General features: G+C 36.2%; 1 protein-coding gene across 3 annotated transcripts in view; it reads left to right on the forward strand.

Moving 5' to 3' along the window:
* Nucleotides 1-22,157, forward strand: part of CADM2 (cell adhesion molecule 2) — a 564,993-nt gene that overhangs the window by 386,310 nt on the left and 156,526 nt on the right. For all 3 annotated transcript variants that reach the window (XM_088157837.1, XM_088157839.1, XM_088157838.1), the window contains one exon: nucleotides 16,824-16,973. In XM_088157837.1, the coding sequence (XP_088013963.1) occupies nucleotides 16,824-16,973 (150 nt within the window). The remainder of the gene's footprint in view (nucleotides 1-16,823; nucleotides 16,974-22,157) is intronic.

Raw genomic sequence — 22,157 nt, forward strand, 5'->3', positions numbered from 1 at the left:
TGTGTAGTGTCAACATTTTAGTCCTTCCTTCCTTTCTGCTGCTATGCTTCAGTGTTTTAAATGTTGGGTGTTTTTTGTTTTATATAATGTGGATTCTTGGCTATTTTTAATAATATTAAATGAAGCCTACATATACACCATAAATTCAAGATGGAGAATGGGGTAGAATAAGTTTTTTTACCATCCTTTTGACTCTTCTTCTGTAGTCGTGAATTTTCTGGCTTTTTAAGATTGTGTTTGCTTAGAGAATGGACACATTTTTCCTACCTCATCTTTAATAGCACAGTCACACTAGAAAAGCTGCCTTCTACTTTTTACCTGTATTTGCTATTTTAATACTTTTGGCCGAGTCATCTGTAAGCATATGAGTGAGAACAAATAAGAAATTTACTTTCTTGTCTAACTTTCTTTTCTGGCAGAGCTAGCAAGTGTTGCTTGTAGTGGTGAGGGGGAGTAGTCAGCTTCTCATTGTGTAACTGCGTTGGAAAAGATGTTGTGATCTGTTTCTTTAAATATCTACAGTTTCTGTAATTTTGGAGCAAAACTTTTGATGTAATCTCTCTCTTGCAATAGTATCTGTATTTGCATTTTTTCATGCAGAGCTGCATGGGCTCCAGGGGCTTTCTGCAAGCACTGAATTTGCCATACATTTCGTTCCAGTCTATCAGAGCAGGACTTCCCATATCCAAACAAATGTGATCTTGCTTTGGGGAGTCAGAGGGGTTGCCGGTTTTGTTGATTTTTTTTTTTTTTTTCGGGTTTTTTTTTGTTTGTTTTTCTTTTCCTTCTTCCCCATGATGCTGGCCTTCTGTACAGGAAGCCTGAAGCAAGAGTATTTGTAACATCAGTAGTTAGAGCAGTCAAAAGCAAGAGAGTTTTCTGTATCATTCTACTAGTTCTCAAATACAGACTGGGATAGAACTTCTGGACTTTCCCTTGCCCTTGTTAGCAGCATCTTAGTGTGTTTGGTGTGGCTTTTGGAACAGAAAATTCAGATTGCAGCAGCATTGCAACATGCAATTGTTCCTTCCCCTTTTTCATTTGATCAGAAAAAGAAAGTTCTTATCTCTCGCTGCTCTGTGACAAGTTTCATGTTGTTTGGTGTTTCATTTGTTTTCTTAATTGGAGCTCCAGGTCACAGAATTGCTGGATTATATTTTTTTCCCCCAAATGGCACTGCCTAAAAATTTGGGAGTATTTATGCAAATCGAAAATCATAATTTTAGTGGGTTTTTTTTTTCACCTTCTTTTCATCCTTTTGTGGAGCAGATTCATTTAATTTAAAGATTTTTATTTTTTTTGCTAGTATATTTTGATGGAGCTGTTCTACCTGTTTTAAAGTGAAGTGAGTAAAAAGAAAAATACTCTTCATGGTCTAATGCAGGTCGAGAAGAGCTGTATATAAATGGTTCTTACTGAAAACATAAGGAGGGTCTAGTTTTGGGGTTTTTTTTATTCCCCTCTTATCCCAACATAAAGCCATTAAAAGCTATTTTCAGAGGGCATCTTCTAAGAACCTGTACATATATTCCTAGAAAATAAGGTTTCTATGCATGGGGAATGTGATGCTGTAGCTACAGTGAATTTATTATTTTGAAATAATTGCTCAGAAGCAGTGTAAATAATGTTAGAGTCTTTCAGTGAAACAGACACTTCAATGTTGGCTTTTTTGGAGATCATAACAGTTAGCTTGGGTTTGTTGGGTTTTTTTTCCAAGAAAGCACAGAGCCAGAATTATGTTTACCTAAAAATCAACCAATTATTCTTGGCCTCTTAAATATGTAAACCTCCTTGTTGAAATGTTATTGTAAGTTGTCTCTGTAAGTGAGCTTAGTGTAATATTTAAGAGAACTCTGGCCGGGTTTTGACTCATCTTTGTAATCCTACTGCACTCTTATCCAGCCCCATGCCTCTGTTTCCATAAAAGTATTTCTTACACAGAAGAAATCACAGATACGTGGTTCAGTAATGATTTTCTTTCTTACAAGCTGGAATCAGAGAAGTTCTGCCCAGATGTGGGTTGCACTGATTCAGCTGTTTGCCATCCAGCCTGGGACAGCTGAAACCAAATCATTCCACAGGTTCAGGTCAGGGTCTGGCCAGCCTGACAGCTGAAGTGGTACAGCAGCACACAGGGTGAGGGAAGCAGCGTTTGGCAAGGGAAATAAACATCTAGAGGAGGGCAGCAGAGACAGTCTAGACTCTGCTGCCAGTGACAGAGATTTACCAATCCTAATCTCTTATACAGAAGGAGCACACTTGACAAAAGGCTTCAAGGCAACTGCTTGCCATGGCAGAAAGTATAAGTCCTAAACAGGAGGATGACTAAATCAGACATGATTTAATTATACATCAAATTAATTGAGAAGATCAACTTGTCTTTTATGCCCTTGATTTTTTTTAGACTCCTTTTTTTTTTTTTTTTTTTTTTTTTACAGCAAGCTACACTTTTAACTTTTGACTCATATTGGCATTACTGTGCTGATAAATCCATTTTCAATCATTCTGGGAGAACTGAAGAATGGAAAGTCCAACAAATGCTATAAGAAAGATTTATAAGTGCATGTAATAGCCTGTAATTCCATGGTGCTCAGGAGAACTTGTTCAGGCTTTTTACAGAGTGCATGATGGTAAAAGATGTCTTCACTGCTATCATTCTTTCTGTTCCTTTGATTCTCAGAGTCAAGCAGAAGGAGCAACATCTAAAAGTGAGTAAAACAGCACTTGAAAGCTAGGCTTTTACTAAGGGTTTGGAAAGAATTTGTTATGGATTTTCTGTACCTTCTTGAAGTGGGGATACATAACTATTGAAATTAAGATTAAAAAAGCAATTTAATGATGTTGCAGAGGACAGTGATCTCTATTCCACATCTGCCTGGCTGAAAGGAGAGATATGGAAGATATACACAGGTGGTAGAATTTAACTCACCTCAGCCATTTAGTTGATATGACTCTTTTTTCTTGTGGTTCTGTGAAAGAAACTCAGGAAGATCAGTAAAAGTGATGGTTACATGTGAATGGGGGTATAGTGTGGAGATATCTGTGCTTGCCCTAGGTCAGAAATGGAGAAGCAGTCTAAATGAACTCTTGTAGGACTTGTCCTGTGGCCACTTTCCACTGCCTGCTTTGAGGAGAAAGCACTAAGCACTGGACTATAGGACTGAAAACAAAATAAAATTAAAAAAAAAGAGTCCAAGTGTGACAGTTGCCTCAAGCCAGAGTATTGTCTGAGAAGAGATTTGAACTATGGGCAAAATCACCTTTTCTGCTGTTTTGTATGCTCTGTGCTCAGAGATGTAGAACTTTTTGCACTCTTTTTAAGCTCTATGGCTTCATCACAGTACATCATCAGCTCCCCTTTCCAAATAAAACATTTTTCAAATCTTTATAATCTTAGCTAACTGCTGCACGACAAAAGCAGTTATTCTGCAATGGCTGTGAAGGAGTCTGCATCTCCAAACATGTAGATGTGTGTGGGTATAAAATTAGTAGTAACAGTGTTCATAAAGCACTTTGTGTTCTAAGCACTTGCTCGTTTGCGTTGTCACTTGTTCATAAACAAGTGCACGGTCTTGAGAATACAGAAATCTTGATACTCAAAACAAAGGCACTTGGTGAATGGGATCAGTTCTTCTCTTGCCTTCCTCTCATATATGGTGTTTCAAGCAGGGATTCTGATAGCTCTGTGGAAGAATGCCAAGAATGAGACGCTTTGTGCAAACTGAAAGGCAAAAGAAATTGTCGAATGTAAGCAGGCAACAAGACTGAAAATATGCATGTTGCATTTTCTTCTCTGTAGGTTTAAAAACTAACAAAGACCAGCTAGGGGAAAAAAAAATAAAAATTAAAGACTTGTTTTACTCAAATATAGGACAGGCTGTGATTGAAAGTTACTAAAATTATTATGCTCATTCTGAAGACGTTAACTCAAGAGCTGTTGTATGTTATGTATTTTCAAAATTTACCTAAAATTTTCTAAGTTCAGAAACTCCCATTAAACTTACATTATCCACTTTGCAGCACATTAATTCACTGTAATGCTCTTTCATTTCTTCACCTGAGAAATGCACTCTGCTGTCTGGAAAAACTCTTGTTATCTCAATCTGTTCAACAGATGTTAGTCATTGTGTCTCTTCCTCCCTTCTCCTGCCTTCCCCTGATATGCAAATACGGTCTTTGACATTTATATTTCCCTAATGGGAAAATCTATTTCCCTGTTTAGGGTAGGTGTTGTAACTGTGTTAAAAAAAAATTAAAATCTCTATACTGAAGCTAGTATATCAGTTTTGTAAATTTTATCAGACGTCCTCCTCTGCCATGTAATTAATTCTTTACTGAGTGGGAGATTTATGTTTTGTAAGCCCCTACATTTTAAAAATGAATTCGTAGCCTACTTTAAGGCGTTTTAATTCGTGTTGGCTCTGTTTGCTTTTTCTTCTTATGAATAAACCCATCACCACTCAATCCTAATGCAATTAACAGAACAGAAGAGGCTGCAGGAAGAAGCCCATGAACATTGCATGCATTTGTGGGGCTCACAAACTGCAAACTGGCAGCTATCCAGTAAGAAACTGAATAGAGAAATCCTTCTTTTCTCTGCATTTCCTAATTGCAGGGCAGCGTTTTTGTGAGGTTTTGGAATATTTCATCCCTCGGGGTGGTGAGGAAATGGCAGAGCTGTGGCTGCCCCGTGTGTTCCTTCCATGGGTGTTGCTGCTGCTCCCCCTGTCTGGCTGAATCATTTTCCTTCCTTCATTGTTGCAGATTTTGGTGAGGTCAGAGTTTCATTTTGGCCTGGCCAGGTGAGTGTGGCTGTGATTCAGGCAATAACCCTGTGTGGATGTGTCAGCTGAGTGTCAGGCTTGTTCCAGAGATCTGTGTCACCCAGCCAGCAAACCCTGCACTGCACCTTTATTTTTTTTATCTGCTGCAGGATCACTGCACAGCTGGGAGTCACCTTACAGGGGCTGTAAAAATAGCAAGTTACCACTCCTGCCTGTTGGCCCTGACAAAATAATGATGGGATTTAATCCTGAAAAATAGCATTTTTGTACCAATTTATTATGTAAAATGCAGGAGGTGACTTAATGTTGATGTGACCAGGAACAGATTTTTTTTGTCTAGACTGCAAATTTGACCAGAGCAGATATTTTCTCAAGCACGAAGAGAACTAAGTTATTTTTTTTTCTATTTTCTAGAAGACAACATTATGTTAGGTACCAAATAATCTTTATAATAATTCAGTAAATTATAAAATAAAAGGCTTCAACTAAAATATTCTTGCAGCCAAATAAGGAATCTAGTCGACCATTATTGACATTGATTCACTGACCTAGAAAATTACTTTAATGCACATATCAATTTACTTGCTGATTTCTTACATTTCAGTGGATCTAAAAAAAAAAAAAATAAAAATTTGCAAGAATGTTATTGCTGAGAGCCCTCGTGGATCACGTATTGTAAAATTCACTAAAATTTTCTGTACTAAATAAATTATAGAGCTATTGTAGCCTCTTGACTTAACCTTTTTTTTTTAAAGTCAAACTTAGCTAATTTATGAGGGTGTTTATATGGAGCTGATTAATTTGATTTTTTTGCCTTTTGAATACAGTTAATTTAACTATGATTCTTATTCTGGATCTGTAAGGATTCTTTGTGCAAGAGGGCATACCTAAATATGATTTTAAGGAAGACAAAAAAATTTCCTAAGAAAGATGCAATTTTCTAATTGAAAGTAATTGATGAATAAAGGTATTCTGTCAGCCTGTTGGACAGAAATTAAGCTTCTTTGTTTAAAAAAAGACAAAGACTTCAGACCAGATGGCACTGAAGCTAATGCTAATACTACTTGTGGAAATTCAGAAGTCACTTCTGAGTTCCTGGTTCTGCCACTGGCTTCCCACAAGTGCCCCTGTCCTGTCCCTTTCTGTACTTTCTGGGGAGTCAGAATTTAATTGGCTCATGAGAGAGGAATAATGACTGCCTGTATCTAAAAATATGTTTCACGAATGCATAAAGTAAAGAAATTTGGAAAATGTTTTTTTGGCTGATCTCTATTGTTAAACCAAATTATTACCTTTAAGAGCAGTAAGGACATGAATTTGAGGCAAATATGATATTTGTGTTGAAGCTTTTTATTCACAGACAACTGGAAATGATGGGCTCCATGTTGAATTCGCACAAATAAAAGGGATCCAAAGGTCACAATAAAAAAAGAAACACATTCTAGAATAAGAACTTCGGGATTTTGAATAAGAGACTGTTCCTACCACCCACCATTAAAGTGAGGTCAAGTGATGAAAAAATAAGGTTTCAAAAAGCAGTTTTTGAGGACAGCTAGAGAATTCAGGAATATAATTTCCTTTAAATTACCATAGAATCATAGAAACAGAATGGTTTGGATTAGAAGGGACCTTAAAGTTCATCCAGTTCCAACTCCCAGCCATGGGCAGGGATACTTTTCACTAGACCAAGTTGCTCAGATCCAGCCTGGCCTTGAACACTTCCAGAGCATCCACAGCCTTTTTGGGCAACCCATTTCATATTTTAAATTATTTTTTTTTTTTAAATTTAAATTTTTTATGTCCTGAATCCCCTTAACAGTTTCCATTGTCACAGTCTGTACAATCTGTTAGGGGCACGATGCTGAATGCAACTTGCAGTTAGGCTTTTCTGGATTTATATGGGCAGGGAAATAGAAGACCCACATATAAAAGTATCTTTCTAATTTATATCTGTGTATTAACCTAAGGTTCAATAGCGTAACAGGGGAAGTTCAGGTGATGTTTTAAAGAACCCAGGTTTGTGTTTAGCTACATGTGAGGAGCATGACATTTGTAAATAACCCTCTTAGAGAGGACTGGGAAAAAAAAATGCAATCATTATACAGCAGCACGCTCAGCGAAGCTCAGCAGCTTTTTCCTGTCTCTGCTGCTACATGGCAAACATCCAGATATCTGCTGTACTAACATTTGCTCCTGGGAGGAGATGAAGAAAAAAGGGTCCATAAGGTTTCCATTGGCCTAGACAACTGAAACATCTGCTAGATTCATGAGCAGCTTGCTGGCCTAAGTCATCAGGGAGAACTGCTGCAGATCAGCACTGCCATATCAATGGATATTTCATAGACCACAGGGAGGAAAAGAGAAAGTCAGGAGAGTAAGTGATTTTATTTCAAAGTACACCAAAGTCTAATGCAGTTTTGCATAGCGTGATATCTAAATTGCACGAAATTAGAGCCACATCTACAACTGATCTGCATGCAAGACTCATTAGGGAAACAGGTACATGAAAGGATAGCAGGATCCAATCCTAGTCTTCTAATATCTGCTAATACAAACAATTCACCTGGTTCACAGATGAAATTTCTGCAAAAAAGATCACCTGAGAAAACATTCTCTTCACTCAGAAGGTTACACAGGAAAAAGCCTCCTCTGTCTTTCTGAAATCCAAATAGTGCTGTTGGAAGGGAAAGGGCCATTCTTTGTTGGGACACACAGCAAAGGGAAAGAGCAAGTGTTGAAGCAACAAAGGGAGAGGGCAGAGTGGAATATGCATCCTTATTTGATATAAACTCCCTTTCATTTCTGTAGGTCAAGCCTGGCTTCTGACGCCTACAAGTGTAGTCTAGCTTAAGTAATTTTGTTGTTTATAGTTTGGTGCTGCTTAGGCTCAAAAAAGCTGCTAGAATTATATAAAGCAGTTATTCTCCAGACCAGTTCCTGGCCTTATTTTATTGTGTAAACCAAGAGGGAATACAACCCATGAAGTACAAAGTCAGTTTAAAATGTTGTTTTGTACTTGAACTTTCACGAGCTTAAACAGAACTGTGATCTCCTCTGCACAAGAAAAAGAGTCACACATCAAAGAAGGTAGATATTGACAGGGTGGGTGAAATCATCAGTAGTGAAAACTTCGTGAATATACAGATGATCAGAAGTGGAAAACACTTTATTAATCATTCTGACTTTTCCTCTGTGAGAATCAGAGCTGCTTTCTTCAGGGAGCATTCTCAGCTGGCCAGGATGTGTTTAGGTATTGATCAACACAAGGTCATTAAAGGAAGTGCCTGTTCAGATCAAACCACCTGCATGCACCATATTTCCCACCTCTAAAGCAGCATTTCTTTTGTGTGTCAAAACACAACTCTTTGCAATAGTTTTTATATTTATGAAAGTGATTTTTTTTTTCAAAAGTGTGTTTAGTTTGTCCATATTTTGATCCATTGACAGAATTCAAAGATCTGACTCCTGTATATTGATCCCCATTTACTGCTAGGATAGTTTTATCAGTACTGTTTACAACTACAGAGTATTTCACTGAAAAACGCCAAAGATGTAGTAATCAGAACAGATAAGTCTCTCATCAAAATCTGTTTTTTCAACTTTTGCTATTTTCTTCATTTACCTTTGAGGATGACATGTCACCTGAAGCAAATTGAGCAGTAAAAGTGCTGGAAGCCCAGGTAGCAAAGATTTTTTTTTTTAGTGTCCAGGTGTAATAACAGGTGATTCTTTATTCAGACTTTCCAAATTTCAGAATATTCAGAATTTCCAAAGCAGAAGTGGTAAGATCAGTATTTAAATGTGCAGTTCTAGTCTAATTAAAATATACTGAAGTAAAAAGAAGTTAAATTACAGAAACATGCTGAGCTTTATTAGCAATTTTTTCACTGTTCTTTGTTCCCCTCTCCTGTGTGGGCATATCTGTGTAAGTATGTACAAGACATGTGTTTGGTTCTATTTTTTTAACAATAATATAGTTACTGTGTGAGCAAATACTAAGGCAAACCTAGAACAATTGTAGTTTTCACTTTTGCTCAGCTGTTCCAATGCAGTGAAAAAGTTCAGGCTTCCATTCAAACACAGGAGGTTCCATTTGGTGAGGGAGCTCTTGCCATGCATGCTCATAACTAACAATGAGCAGTGCAGTTATGGTGCATTTTGGGGGATTTCTGAAAGCTTTTTGAGATCACAAACATTCAAACAACAGCACTACTTGGAGCTGATTTGTGTAGCTGCCTCTTCTCTGTTTTTTAACTTCTCTTTGAATGACATTGCAGAAGTTGGTGAGACAAAGTTAAAAGTGGAAGGGTTTTAAACCATGGTTGTGTTCTGCTCAGATAGAAAAAGTGGTCAGAGAAGAAAGATAAGTAGATATACAATAAGAAAGTCCTTGTCAGGTGGGTTACCTGCATGTTGCACTTCAAATACCATAATTTGTCTTTAAGGATGAAGGAAAAAGTGTATTCTTGGAGAGATGCAAGTATATTTTCCTTTATAGCACTCAATAGCTGGAAAGTCTAAGAGAGCGTTTTTTCCAATAGATTTGAAATTTTTTCACAAATAAGAGAAAGGAAGTCATGAAAGGGATTGTAGCTAAATGAGGAGGGAAAAAAATGAATCAAATCTACTGATACATTTTTTCAGTGGAATGTTTGATTTGAAAAAATGAAAACCAAAGTATTTTTATCTTTTTCTAAAGAAAAATTGTTTTCTTTTAATATTGTGTGAAAAGTTAGTATTTTTAATGCTGTCGGTCCATTTTTTCTTCCAGCTAAAATTTTCTTTATTACTTTGGAATTTCTGGTAATTTCCATCTTCTTTACACATTACTTATTTTCAATGAAAGTATTATTTTTCAAAATATTTTCCCTCTGTATTAATGTTAAATGCTTTTATATATGCCCAGAGTATTTCAAACCAGGATTAAAATAAAGGAGAATTGTGGGAAAGGCTGTGGTTGGGCTTCTGAATAACTGGGAGATTAGCAAAGGTATCTTTGTTATATATTATAGATTAGGAATAGAAATATGGTGACAATGAGGCTCAGATCATCAAAGAAATTAAAGTGTCCAATTCCTTACTCTTCGTGTTAGGACTGGATGCTGTCCTGCTTTTGGAGAGAAAGGACTTCTCAGTTTGTTAGGGCACAAAGAATTGAGCATAATGCTTTAAAGTGACAAGTGACACAAAGCTCTGAGCCGTATTTATAATTATGAGAACCAGAAAATTAATATATTTGTTACAACTTTTGTGGGAAGATGAGGTTCACTTCAATTATATTTGGATTTGTAACTTCCTCAGGAATTCAGAGTGGTGGAAGAGAATGCCTTTCAATAAGTAATAACTGAATAAAATCACTGGATACTCTTCTCCATTCACCAGCAAATAATACCATGGTGATAGCCAAGAGTAAAAAATAGTCACCTATGCAAGGTTCCTAGGAAACAGCACTGTTTGTGCTTTTTTTTTTTTCTTTTTTTCTCCTATCATCTCTCTCATACTTCTTCCTGTTTATCATTGTGGAATAATTTTACTTCAGTATGTTTTGTATTTTTTTTCTTTCCAATTTATATCTGAAATCTCTTTCACTATAATAGAGTCCAAATTAATTATCTTTTGAATTAGCTGTTGGTTTGGAAACATACACCTGAAACACATGAAGGAAGGAAAAGGAAGCTTCTTCCTTTTCTATTTTTGCTGTCAGACACCAATTCCATAGTCTGAAATCAGAGGCTGTGCTTTTGCACTCTTGTCCTTTGCCTTTGCATTATTTTAGCATTGCTGAAACATTTAAAAAGGCTCAGTGACCTTGAATGCACAGTCTTGGGTTCACAGTTATTCTCTGCATTATCTTTTCTCTCTCTCCTAAACCTGTCATTCTGTAGTAAGTTTCTGCAGTTTTCTCATTAATTCCAGTGTTCTCTGCAAGAGGTTTTGTTCCTGGAGTATGTAACAGTTATTAGAGGACACAATTTTGGTTTGTTTGTTTCTTTTTTTAAATAATGTTTCTTCAGTGAGCAAATAATTTCCAGCATAAACTCAAAGAAGTATTTACAATCCAGATATGAGACTAAATTACTCCTATTTAAAACAGCAAGTTCAGAAAGGTGAATCCACCAGTCAAGGACTCTGTGTATCAAATGATGCTCAGGCAATTTTTTTTTTGTTCTTTAAAAATGCTATTCAGTTTAACACGCAGGCACGTTGCTGTATTTCTTTTAGAATAAAGTAAAGCAGGTCATTATGCATCAAGAGTTAATCTTTCTTTTTTTTAATCTGTCATCAATATTATTGCCACAATCTTAAGACAGTTCTAAGAAAAATTTAAAAACAGTAGAGACAACAACTTGCATGGTTTCTTCCTTCAGAATTTCCAGGACACTAACCTTCAATCTGGTATCCATGCTGACAAAACAGAGAAGCAGATTAATTCCCATTGCAAAGTCAGAAGAAGCACACAGTTGCACAGTAATGCAGATCTCTGTTTATGCCTGCTGAAATGCAGTTCACAGTATCATTCCTCTTTAAATTAGGTAAAGACAAGCTAATAACACTTTGATTCCTTGGAGAGATGTTTGCATTATTTCATATATAAATTAAATGAGAAAGCCAGGAAAGCAATTCAGTATATTAGATATTTCATCATAATGTTCTTTTTTTTTTCCTTAATGTTTTAGTTTCTTTACTAAGAAAGAAGCCAAAATTAATGTAGCCTCTCTACAGTGGCAAGCTTCTATTTGAAGTAGTAAGCTGCTTGCCCTCTCATGCAAATATTTACTTTTTTTTAGGGCCTGGTCCTGTTGGAATCAATATTAAAAATCAGACTGTTTTGGAAAATAATTTGCTCAAGTTTGGGTTTTTTGCTTTATTTCCTCTTCTAAAGCTTTGCATTTTTATGGGCTCTGGTTTTGGCTGACACCATGCTATGGAGGTATCAAATACAAAGCCCATGTCTTTGTGGTTCCATGCAAGGCTGAAAAGGGTAAATCTCTGCTATAGAACTGTAGACTCTACTTTTTCCTTCTGACATGCTGATAAACTTAATTTACCTCATGGGGACACTGGTCAGCCAGGCTCTCAAAAGTAGATCCAATGTGAGAAAACACTGATAATTTACTGCTGTCTCACTCACCTCTTTTTCAGGCTGTCCTCTCTACCCAAAGCCATTTATTTTTGTGGCTTTCTGATACACAGTGACATTAGTAGGCAAAGCTTGCTGCACTGATACTGTGAAATGCTGTTAATTTGTGACATAGCTGTTCACTTTACAACAAGAGGCCTTTGCAGAAACAAAAGTAAAGAGAAGATTATGTTTTGTCAGTGCTTACAGTCATCTAGTCACATTTATAATTAGCCTGGTAAATTGATTAGAATGTATCACCTAAGCATCAAGTGGAAGTGTTGAACTCATTAAAAAGCTTTCATCGTAATTGCAAAAAGTAAAGAAACTGAAAAAAAAAAAAAAAAAAAAAGACAAAACAACTAAACAAAAATAAACAAAAAAACCACCAAAAGCAAACTCACAAAACCAAGCAAAAAACCCTAAATATAAACCAAATATAAACAAAAAAAAAACCCATGAGATGAGCTCACCTGATGAATGTTTACAAACTGGACCAAATAATGATAATTATTCTACATAGACTTGTCACATATTGAGATAAAAATCAGTGTTAAATGCAAAAGCAGTTTAGCTATGATTTCTGTGTGGGAAAAAAAAAAAGAAAAAAAAAAGCCTTTCTTGACAGGAAACAGCTTGTGGCTAATGAGATTTGAGCATTGGTCTTCCACAAAGCATTGCAGAACAAACTCTGTGGCAGAGTATACTTAACCATAGCTCCACCTAGTCCAAAAAGTTGAAATAGTGTTGTAAAAGAGCTGCTAAAATGAGTAGAGGGGCTGGGATACAAAATTATGACAATGATGTCTTGATGCAGCCACCTTTCTGCAGTAATATCATTGCTTGTTGTAATTTACCTTTGCATAACCTGGTAGGGTTTTCCTTTTCAGATACAAGGGAATTGATAATGTGGGCCATCAGTATTTATTTTTTTAAGCTCTTTATTAGTATACTCCATACAGGCAGTAAAATTGTTTTTCCTCCCTTTAGATTTGATTTTGGAACAGAATGTAACTTTATATACTGTAGTGGATATGTATATATATATATATATATATATATATATATATATGGGTTTTTTGGGGGTTTTTTTGTTGTTTTTTTTTTTTTAAATGTGTTTGATTACTTGACTTTCTGATGGAGATTAGATTGATTCCCAGCCATTTGTTGGGAGGAAAGCAAGTAAGCTGGATGGGTAGCCCTGTCTTTAGGATGGTCAGAATCTGAGTCATATTAGTTATCTCAATTATACCTGTCAATCACCTCAGTTAATAGTAAAGTAGGAAATAAATTGTACTGAACTTACATAAAAAGCTGTGTTCAGGGCAGTGAAACATAGGGATGTATAAATAGGAGGAGAACTGGAAGGATTTCTGGGGAAAAACACCTCCCCATGCTCAAACTTCAGTCACACCTGTGTCTGACCCTGGGGCCAAGGGACTCATAAGTGTGCAAACAAGAAAACCAAAAACTGGCAGAGAAGAGGCATCACCTTTGCATTTCTGCCTTCTGTGACTGCAGCAGTGGGGCTTTCCAGGTCTGGAATGAACACTTCAGGAAGAAGAGGGCACAGAGAAGAGCCACAGACTAATTAGGATTGGAAAAATGCCATTTCTGTAGAAAGACTTAGGAGCTCAGTTTATTTAGATTATCAAAAAGAAGGTTAATGGGTGATATGATCACAGCCTCTAAGTGCCTACAGGAGAAATTTGATAAGAGAGGGCTCTTCAGAGCAGGGGAAAAGATCCAAGAGCCCGTGGAAGCTGGGTGCTACAGCAAGACAAATTCAGAGCAGGAATAAATTTTGTGGTTTTGTTTGAACATGATGACTGTTGCTCTCTGAAATAAGATACTGAAGGGGCCACTAGATTTTCCATTACTGGACTTGTTAAATCAAGATGGAATGCTTTTGTTAGAGGACATTAGCAGAAGCAAGGCCTCTCCCACAAAATATTGTCAGATCTTCAAGACCCAGAAGGCATCTTTAGTAGCATAAACCACTTCTTTGATACTTTTACTGCAATAAAAGGGCAGGATCCTGATGCTTTCTTTAGTGTTCACCTGGTTCATATAGGGCTTTACAATCTTGTCCTGTCCTTCCAACCATGTTTCAGTATCCCAAGTTAGATGTAAATAGTAAACTAAATGTCATAAGGGCTTTTTTGTCTTACTTTTCCCATGACATTCTAATAATGTCCATCTTCATTAAGAGATGTGCAGGACCCATTCATTTGGACTTGTTTTTACATAGTTTTCTCTGTCCTGCAAAGGTTCCCTTCTTTCTACTCAGGCTATTTTCCATATTAAATTTTCTCTCATTTTCTCTGTACCTTTTTCTCCAGTCCAAACTTCCCATGAAGCTCAGTGCATCTTCTCCAGAACTGCACAGACTCTGTCTTGGCAAGAGAAAAGACAAATGTTTTGGTCTTACTTTTTATATTTTAAATGAATTCTTGTTTCCAAATCATCAGCAATCACTAGGGTGGCCAGAGAAAAGAAAATTCTTCTGACCTATTCAGGTTATGGCATCTATTGTTACCATTTATATGGTTGATCAGAATAGTTGACTTCCTGACCAGACATAAGTCTGGGACTTGGCAGTGGTTAACAAATGATCAAGTGCATGTACATTGACACCTTCATGATAAGAGCTGTAATATCAGACAGAGAATACAAAGTAATTATGGGGAAATCTCCTAAACTGTGTTAATAGGGTCCTGAGTCATTACAGCAGGTTCTTTATTAAACTACCTCCCATTCCAATTCTTCAATGCAAGTGACAGATTTCACTGTGCTCATCTCTGGAGCTTGGTTCTGTTTAATGCTTCTTGTAGGCAAAAAGTGTTTTAGCCCACATAGCCTCCTATTCACAGCTCTTACTTTAGAAGGTTATTTCTTTGGTAAGTTGCCTGTGATTTAGTGGAAGTAATAACAGGCTGTGTGCATTTTTCTGGATTAAAAAAATTCTAATTTAAATGATAAGCAATTTATGCAGTATCTTGAGGTTCCTTGACACATTGGAATTGAAAGAGGAGAAATGGAAGGAAATTACAAATCTTTTCTGTTTTCTTTTTTTTTTCCATCCTTGTTTATGATTTTTCTCTCATCATATATTTCTCAATGTGTGGTTTTCAAGAAGCAGGGTTTGATTAATGAAGTGTCAGATACAGAGGGTGTCATGAGAATTTTGGCATTTATTATTTGCAGCATTTAAATTAGCTATGGTATTTTTAGTATCCTTTGTTTTTTTATTTACTATATCTGTTATCCTGTTGATAGTAGATACTCTCTTGGAGTAAATATTTGTACATGGTAAATCTTGATCTTTAGACAGCTGTAGTTGATATTTATTCAAAAATTAAACTAGTTATTCAGATCTGCATTTTGATGGAAATACTTTATTTATTTCATTGATTTGGCTGATTTTGTTCCATGTCTAAGGCCATTGGGATTATTTTACATCGGGAAATCAAAATCTGCTTGGAATTACGTTTTTGGCAATATCAGTAGGCCAAATAGAAGTTCAGTTGTTTATCTTTTATTTAATCCTTCTTTACTCTAGTCATCTGCAAACCGGTGTCCTAGATAAAGGATTTTCATATTACCATGCTTTTGTATAGAAGATGTACTTCAGTTTAACTTAGTTGGGAACAAGTCTGATGAGAGCCACTAAAACAGAGTGTTTCTCTGAAGGTTTTATGCTGGGTTTGTGATCCTGTCTTGTATCATTAATGGATATTGTATGTATTATTTCCTTGATACGCTTGTGACACGTCTATGAGCTTGTTCCCTCCTGTAGGGATGTAGAGAGCTTTTTAATTTCTGACACATCCCACTTGAGTGTCAGTCTTGGCATTATACTTCTTATGCAAGCATCTCTACCTACTCTTCAGTGCTTCTTTTAATAGAACCTGTATAAAAGCAGAAGAAAGAAGCATATATTTCATTTGGAGCATTAAGTTGTCTTTCTTTTGCATTGTACCCTTAAATAAATAATATATCTCCTACATAAAAATCGTATGTTCAATGATGTGTCTTGTTTATTATTGAGGGTTTTTTTTCCTTTCTCCACCCATGTTAAAAAACCCTTGCATGTTTTATCTGTGCTCCCTCTTGCAGTCCTGTTTGTCAGAATGTGTTGTGCTATTTGACAAGGGTTGTGCTGTCCTCACTTTAGCCTAACTGTGCCTTGTGATTCAAGAAATGCTTGTGATTCAAGACCCTGACTGATAATACTCCTGCATTGTGTAGAAGCATTTGGAAATCTTCCCAGTGACTTTTCAGCAAGTTCTTAATGCTCTGGGATAGAATCACAGATGTGAGAGAGACCTACTACATCATCTCTTCCATTTTCATCTGAGATCAGGTTATATTCCCCCAACAGAGCATGCATCAAGTGTTAGATTCACACTATTTTTGCTCTCCAACAACTTTCCAAACCTGACACAGAAAGCACCATCCTGAGAGGCCTTTAAAATGTATTAAAAATAAACAAGGAGTCAAGGTTGCCCCATCCCTCTGTGTTAAAAACTCTGTGGATTTTTATGTTACACTTTCAGTGATGTTTTTAACAATGATTTAACTGCATTGCCTGCGCTGAGTTGTCTTTGGTATGTCTGAGGAGACAAAACTGCAGAGTATTTCTTTGGAGCTAAATGGTATGACTTATAGAGGGAGAGAAAGACGGGGGGAAAGCCTTATTTCTTAATTCATCATGTTTCTCAGGGAATATATTGTAAATGCAGATTTAAAAAATGTATTGTACTACCTTTCCTTGGTCAGACTAGATCACACAGTATTCCAGGTCTATCATCTGTGGGAGGCTGCTGCAATAAATTAAATCCTACAACTTAAATATTTTTCTTTTTTTTTTTTTCTCTTATTTTCTTCCTTTCTGCATCCCTTCCCTCCCTCCTCAGGCAGCCAAGGGCAGTTCCCACTGACACAGAACGTCACAGTTGTTGAAGGGGGAACAGCAAATTTGACCTGCAGGGTCGATCAAAATGATAACACCTCCCTCCAGTGGTCAAATCCAGCTCAACAGACACTGTACTTCGACGACAAGAAAGGTAAATTATTTCTTGAACTCATTCTTCTGCACTGTTTTTTTATAAGGAAGAAATGTTTAAAACTATTTCTCTTTAATTCTCTGATGTGAATGTATTTTCTGTATATTCTAGGAATAAGTGCTTCCGTTATAATTCTTTCTTTTTTTTTTTTTTTTTACTGGGTTTCACTGAAATACTCTCTTGCTCATTATATTATATTTAAATTATTAAAGAAAAAGAATAGGATTTGAAAGGGTTATTGTAAGATAATTTGGAAAATATTTTTGCAAAATATCTTGGAAGAGAATTTATGAGTGGCAAGAGAAGTAGTAGCCCATACAACTTGTGACTCATTTTTATTAGTGTGTATGCATAAATATATATTCTATATATTTTTACATTTAGATATATAATCCCACAGCTTGCCAGTAGTGTACAGCAGTCTGGTTGGTGCAATGCACAGTTTCTGTGGTAGCTGCTCTTAACAGCTAATAAAAAGTGCTTGGATTTTGAGTCCTGATTTTCTAATGTATCCGTGCACAGATTTTTTTACATTTTATTTAAATTAGAGGAGAAAAAAAGACCAGAAAACATCCATTGCTTACAGAAATAAAGATATTATTTTGAAGTGGTATATATTTGTAGACATTGATTTGAACTGAAAAAGCTTTGCATTTTACGTAATAGAATGTCAACATAAAGATTGCAGTAGATTCTGTAAAGAAATTAAAATTAGGAGTAATAAATCCTCACTTGGCTTTAAAAAATGGAAAAGCTTTGGTGTTGATTTCAGTAGTACTAAAGTTCAACAGTTATACTTAATTCTGGTGCTTGAATTTATTTTGAAAGGTGCTACATACTCTAGAACATATTTTAACAAGTGCAGTTATTACTCTGCTCAAAATTGAAGAACTGCTGTCCAAATGCTGTGCTGAATGATTACAAGAGTTTAAAACACCTTGTAGGACTGAAAATGCTTTTCGGATCTGTGCACTTCAATAAAAGAGAATCTAAAACCTGTCATTTTATACCTGCAGAAGCTGCAATCAAAATATGTTTTTTTTACTATTAATATAATAGCTGAATAGAATCTCTTGATGGTGTTGAAGTGGTTCCTTTCTCTTTTATCTAATTTCCTGTAGCATGTAATCATTTGATTTGCAATTTCTTTGAAATCATAAGTACCTTTTGAATGTAGGATTGAAGATGAGAGGTTTATAAGGTGCAAACTTTCCAGCTCTAAGTCCTGTGCTGTCACCTTTCCCCACATGCACCCCTTCATTTTAGCTGTAATCATTAGTGATTTGGGGTGGGTAAGTAAAGTCTTGAAAAACTAAAAGCAGAGAGACCTTGTATGTTGATAAGGCACATCAATACTCAGAAAAATCTATATCTTTTCTAAAATAAGTGACATTTTAAAGGATGGTGAGAAAGAGTGGTGAGGACTGCAAATACATTAATTTGAGCATTGTAGCCATTTTGGTGTGAACTGAATTTTCTGTGTGCTTTAGCAAAATCTCTACTTTGAAAACAAATAATTGAAGTTTGTATTACTTTTTAATATAATGAATTAAAGCAACAGAATTTAAATGGGATGTAGAGTAGTAAGTACTAGAAGCAATTTATATTCCCCACAGGAAATGTGCAGAGCTCAAGTGTGTAAATTTAAGGGACTGCAGTCTTTATTGAACTTTTAGCTTGCACCAATACTTGAAGGAATATTTGATGATTAATTTTATGGAAGAATTACTCTGCGTCTATTGCACATGAAAATGTCTTCATGTGGTGAAGAAAAACTTCAGATTCTTTAGTTGAAGATATTAAGTCTTATGTTAGCAGTGGTTTGCACTCTGTGTGATACTTCCAGCCTCAAGTATACTGAGGGGGGTGAGCAGTACATCTAATTCCTGCATGGAAAACATTCTGCCACTTCTGAAAGCGAAGTTACAGCTTTCACTGGCAATCTTTCCTGTTTGTATATATATATATATATGGGTTTCTAGAAGTAAGGAAAGACATTTCCTTCACATGCCTTTGATGCTTGCTTTATTGAGCCAAAATGGCGAGGAATATTTATTAGTGGTTTTGTCAGGAAATGATGGCAAGTGAAACCTGTAAAGGCTTCCCCTTTTTTTCTCTCCTCGTTTCCCACTTCTCCCAGCCAGGCATACAATTTGGCTATAAAAAAAGCAGCTTTCTACTAGAACCAGTCATTGCATTTGATTTATTGACAGTGGTGCCTCTGCCAGAGTCCATTCAAACCTATCTCTTATTGTTAGCCAAAACCAACCTCCAGCTCTTACTCATCCTTTCAACACCATGGACATGGCTTTTTAATAGCTGTGTTTCTCAAACCCTGAAAATTAATGGAAGCTTGAATAGCTATGGAGTTATGTTCTGTGTAGAAAACAGAAGCTTAGACAAGCAGCATCACCAGCAGCCTTTATATCCATCAGAGCTGAGTAATTCTGGGTGTTGCCATGCTCAGAAATAAATCAGATTTGCTCACTCTGAACTTTACTTCTCCTCAACAGGTTATTTTCTGTTTATATGAATGGCACACGTTGGAGTAAGAGTGTATTTCTTTCATGTCTGGAAGCATAAAACAAATTCAAGAGATTTTTTTTTTTTTGATAGCTATATATTTTAATAATTAGGAGGGAGTCAAACAGTAAAATGAAGGAACATATGTAAATGTCAAAAGGTTTGAGAGTCCAGTAGAATATGAGGGAGGTGAGAGCTGTATATATATAATAATTAAGGTTAGAAAAGGCCCTAAAGATCATCAAGTCCAACCACTGACCTTAGGACCACCAACATATGGCAGAAAAGGTGCCAAAAACAGTGGAAATTGTCCATGGAGTGAAAAGCTCTCCCCTGGTGGATTGTCCTTGGTGAGACCCCTTCCATGCTCATGCTTCTTTTTCAAGCAAGTTGGTTTCCCTGTCTTGCAAAGCTGTTTTCTGACCAAACTAGAACTTCTTGTGAAAAAGGAAAAAAGAGTCAGTCACCTGGAAGGAATGTGCCCTTCAAATTCTTCTGCCTTCACACAAGGGGTTAATTATTAGTCTTCAGTTTATTAAAAATGGATGACATATATATTATGAAAATCATATTCATGTAATTTTGCATTCTTCTGAGCTGTGATGTAATCATTGACATTGAAGTTAGGAGTCATCCTTCCTTTTGTGTTCTAGATATTCTAAAGTACAGAAGTGCAATGAGCCAAACACATTAATACCAAAACCACATTATTAAAATTACTCTTCTGCTTCCCCTCACTTACTTCTTTGGCCACCTCTTTCTAAGGACTGATTTTTCTCATTTAGGAGGATTGTGTGGCTGGTAAAGAACTCTTCCATCCCCAGCTTTCACATCAGTTTAATATAGATTTATTATTTATGAAGGAGTCAAGAACTGTTTTTAACTTGGGACATTTCTGGCATTTGGCCTATACAGCCTTAAAAATGATGTAGACGAAAAATCAGGAGAGCCCTGTTTCAGAAAAGGCAATACTGAATTTAGTGAATGTGAAATCACAGTTCAGAGGTTGTTTCCAGGATTTCATCACTTGTTGTGCATCTACTTTGTTTTTGTTGTAAATTTAGGCTTAAAATGTGTTTGCATCATTGTGATGATAGGAATAGGAAGGAGAAAGAAATCCTGTTTTCCTACAGGATATTAAGTTATAGCTCTATTTTACTGTCTAACCAAGGTGAAACTGTAGCTTCCCTCCAACTCTTTCTTTGACACTCTAAAATATTTTAAGATCCAAAATAACTTCGTATTCATTATTATTCTAACACAGAGTAGCTAAAATGCATGAAGATATAAATGTTTGATCTGGTGGACTTGATCTCACTGATGATCTGACTCCTTGTGGTCCATTTTGGTACTTCTGTCTTTTTCTGATTCCTCTACCTCAGAGATTCAAGAGCACTGTATATCAATAATATTTTTAATTCTTTCATTTAAAGCATCAAACCTTTATCAGACAGTAAAAAATACTCTACTGAATAAGTGGATACATGCTCCTAAATGTTAATAAGCTTAACAACCTTAGCTTGGTCTCCCATCTCTGTCTCCCCTAAGAGAATTTTAAAGACTGTGTCTTCCCAAAAAATAGGAATTCACAACTCACCCTAAGGAAGTTCAGATTCTCTGGAAACAAATGCAAATTGCGTGCTGCACTTCAAATGAGTTTTCCCTACACAATTTTCAATTAAAATGAATAATTGCCATAGAAACCTCCATATCACTTTATGCACCCAAGTACCTGTAATTGCATAGCTGCCTTTGGAAGAAGCACAATGTGCAACAGTGTAGAACTGGCAGATATTATTTTAAATTAATATAGGTTATTTTAGTTTATCTTCACTGGTGTCACTTCTTAAGGATTTTGAGAGGGCAATAAACGCAGAGAGACATAACTATGAATGCAGAGCTATAAGAAAAAAGGCTGTAGCATGGAAATACAGATTTTTGATAGAGAGAAGACTGAAAAGAGCCTTTATGCAACTTACTATAGCAGCCATCTTCTCATATTCCCATTCAGTAGGGAATATAGATAAATGTGGAGCAGGATATTGAGTCATAAAGGAGGAGTGTACAACTGAACAATGGCTGTTGATATCAAAGGTGTTTAATCTCCTCTATATAAAAATGTGTAATTGGACTATCAAAAGGAAGAGAATCTGTACCTGGTGTATACATACCCAACAGTTTTGCTCAGTCAAGCAAGTGTAAAATACCTGCTCTCCACCTTAACAGGGAAGTTTGCAGGTCTGTTGATTGTAAAACAAGGGTGTGTTGACATTGACCGTGACAAGTTTGCCACAAAGTGACACAGATTTTGATGAGACATGTGCCTGATGCTAATCATAGGTGGGTACATGTTCCCTGTGCTTTCATCGAGTAGTAGCACTTTCATGTCTTACTGAAAAATTAGAAAGGATACTCCAGCCTCAGAATTATTCATCCCTCACTAGCAGAATATGTTTCTTTAGATGACCTTTGATTTTTCACGTGTAAGTGTGCTTGGCATTTATGTAGCTCCCTATCATCTCAAAAGCTTTCAGAGATAGAGGTGCACTAGGCAAGGGTTGTGAGAGGGCTCTGTTCTTGCCAAGCTCTCGAGAGCTTCCCTGATAGGCACAGTGCCTCAGGTGATCTGATGGGAACATATTTGGGAGCAGCAGCAGCCCG

The sequence above is a fragment of the Sturnus vulgaris genome, chromosome 2 (assembly GCF_052056855.1).
Source record: "Sturnus vulgaris isolate bStuVul1 chromosome 2, bStuVul1.hap1, whole genome shotgun sequence".
In the NCBI taxonomy this organism is placed as follows: domain Eukaryota; kingdom Metazoa; phylum Chordata; class Aves; order Passeriformes; family Sturnidae; genus Sturnus; species Sturnus vulgaris.